The sequence below is a fragment of the Aspergillus stella-maris genome (genome assembly GCF_047715825.1).
Source record: "Aspergillus stella-maris strain CBS 113639 unplaced genomic scaffold BDV14scaffold_186, whole genome shotgun sequence".
Taxonomy (NCBI): Eukaryota; Fungi; Ascomycota; class Eurotiomycetes; order Eurotiales; family Aspergillaceae; genus Aspergillus; species Aspergillus stella-maris.
This window is the reverse complement of record NW_027396980.1, coordinates 5,028-7,467: the sequence shown is the minus strand read 5'-3', so window position 1 is coordinate 7,467 and position 2,440 is coordinate 5,028. Positions and strand designations below refer to the sequence as shown.

Genomic DNA, 2,440 nt, shown 5'->3' with positions numbered 1-2,440 from the left:
GCCCCGGAGCTGGATGATAAAGGGGTGCAGCAACTGCAGAAGGCTCGAAAGCTGATTTGCAAGCATGGACACCAGGATCTGTCGTACGAGGACGCCTGCGGGCAATTCAACATCGACGCAACAACCCAAGTGGCCACCCTCGACAAGGCGGGGGAGACAACGTTGGTGTTGAAGCGGCACCAGGTGACCGGGGTGAAGTTCACGTATGACCAAGAGAACGGGCCGGTGCGGGGAGGGATGATCGCGGACGCATGCGGGTTGGGAAAGACAACGCAGATGCTGGCGTACCTCGCGATGGTGACCAGAGACTTGACCAAGGACGCGGCACCCTTCAAACCGACACTGGTGCTCTGCCCGCCGGCGGTGATCGACACGTGGTACGATGAGTGGACGAAACGGTTCAAGGATGTCTTCACGCTGCGGCTCTTTCACGGGTCGCGCGGAAGCATACGAGCAACGTCAGGCGCCAAGAACTCATCATCGACGAGGTGACGGAACTCCAGCAGTGGATGGGGGCATTGGACATGGCAGATCTGGGGACAGCGCGCATGATTATCTTGAGCAGTTACCAAACCTGGAGCAAGAGAATAATGTTGGAAGAAGAGGATAATGGAGAGAAAACCATGGCTACTGTATTACAATAATTAAAGCGTGATCAGGTAAGCATTCCCACTGCCTTAGGGTTTTTCACCCCCGGGTAGCCCTCCGCCGGACCTTGCCCGAGGGTGAAAAACCCCAACCCGATCGCCTTCCTTTACCTGGATCTGGCCACCGCTAACCCTGCGCAGGAGAAACCTTTGTTTAATGACGCGGATGAATCTTTGCCAACCCGTGACTCCCAGGAAGAGTTGCAGGCGGCCGTGGATGCTCTGGCAAAGTTGCAGGAAGTCGCGGACGATGAGGAGGAGGAGCCCAAGGCGAAGACGCGCCGAATCCGATATAGTTCATCCATGGGGGGCCGTTTTGTTAGGGTCGTCTGCGACGAGGGTCACGCCGTGAAGACGATCAGGTCCCGCCAGCACCAATCCGTGGCTCTGCTTCAGGCCCGCCATCTCTGGTTTCTGAGCGCGACGCCCATGTCGAACAAGCCGACTGACATGTTGGGCTATCTGACGCTGCTCTACCAACGGGAATGGGAAGAGGACCCCGCCACGGACGCGGACGAGGACGGATGGGAGGCCTATTAGAAGGCGGCGCTGCAGTGGAGGGAAGGGGCGACCAAGCCTCCCACGTACCTCCTCAGCCCCCGCCGTCTGGCGGCCCTCGCCCGAGATGGACACATTGACGCCATTACTGGATTCCATGTCCTCCCCGTGATCTTGGGGCTCATCTGTCTCGCTCGCACCTACATGGATAAGCAGCCCGGGACCGATCTTCCCATTGGCCGGGAGATTCCCCCCAAGCGATGCATGACTATTAAACTGTGCTTCTCACCGCGGGTCCAGCAGGACCATGACTGGGTCTATGGGCCTCTGGCACGGGTCCTAAAGTCTCCAAGCAATGGCGACAAGGAGGTGGCGCAGGTGGTGCCCGATGAAGAAGGGCGCATGCATATGGGGATCTTTCAATGGCTGGCTCTCTTGTTATTTTCCCCGCGGCTCTACATGTTTGCCAAGTGGCTGGGCCACCAGAAGTCGCTTGCCCAACCGATGCGGGAAGCGACCTACTAATGCCCTGACCTGGGGTTTTCCCTGTTCTTCTCCAAGACCTGCCTGGAACCGAACGTGACCGTCCCCAACACCGCGGTTGGCCAGGCATTGTACCTTGCCGGCGACTGTCCCAAGCTGTGGTACCTCCTCAAGATCTTCGATGACGAGGGCCTGTGGGAGGAACCGTTCTCAGGGGTGGGTCCCGTCCTGCCGAAGCCCCGGTTCCTCATCTTCACGCGATGGCCGCTCACCGCATGGCTGGTCGAGATGTTCTTGGATGCCCTGGGGGTCCGATATGCGCTGATCCGGTCCGGCCAGACGTCCGAGGAACGTTCCGCCGCCAAGGCCTATTTCTGCAATCCCAAATCGGACTGCCAGGTGGCCCTGGCCTCGTACGCCACGGGCTCCCTCGGGCTCAATCTCCACAACGCCTGTGCCCGGACCGTGATGCTGGAGAGTTCGCCCAACATCAGTTTGGATGAGCAGGTCATTGGTCACACCAACCAGATGGGCCAGAAGTTTGCGCAGAAGATCTGGATGCTATTTGGGGAGCACACCATCAAGCGCTACATTGCCTACAATAATACTCGCAAATACCTCCCACAGGCCGCTGCGACACTGGAGGATGGTGCCATGCATGATTTGGTGGAGGAGAAGCTCAAGGGGTCACAGGGGACAACCGCCCAGGAGGCCGGAGGCGAGGATCAGATCGGGCCGGTGCCGGATGGGGATGGGCATGAGGACGAGGAGGAGGATGAGGACGAATTGGCGCAGACCCTCATGGCCCAGGC

General features: G+C 59.2%; 1 protein-coding gene across 1 annotated transcript; it reads left to right on the top strand.

Moving 5' to 3' along the window:
- Positions 1 to 788: 788 nt before the first annotated feature.
- On the top strand, positions 789 to 1,559 carry BDV14DRAFT_186345 (uncharacterized protein; the record flags this gene model as incomplete). The annotated part of the gene is made up of 1 exon (XM_073770797.1): positions 789 to 1,559. A coding segment is annotated over one exon (243 nt), but the record flags the coding sequence as incomplete, so codon positions are not given.
- Positions 1,560 to 2,440: the final 881 nt, after the last annotated feature.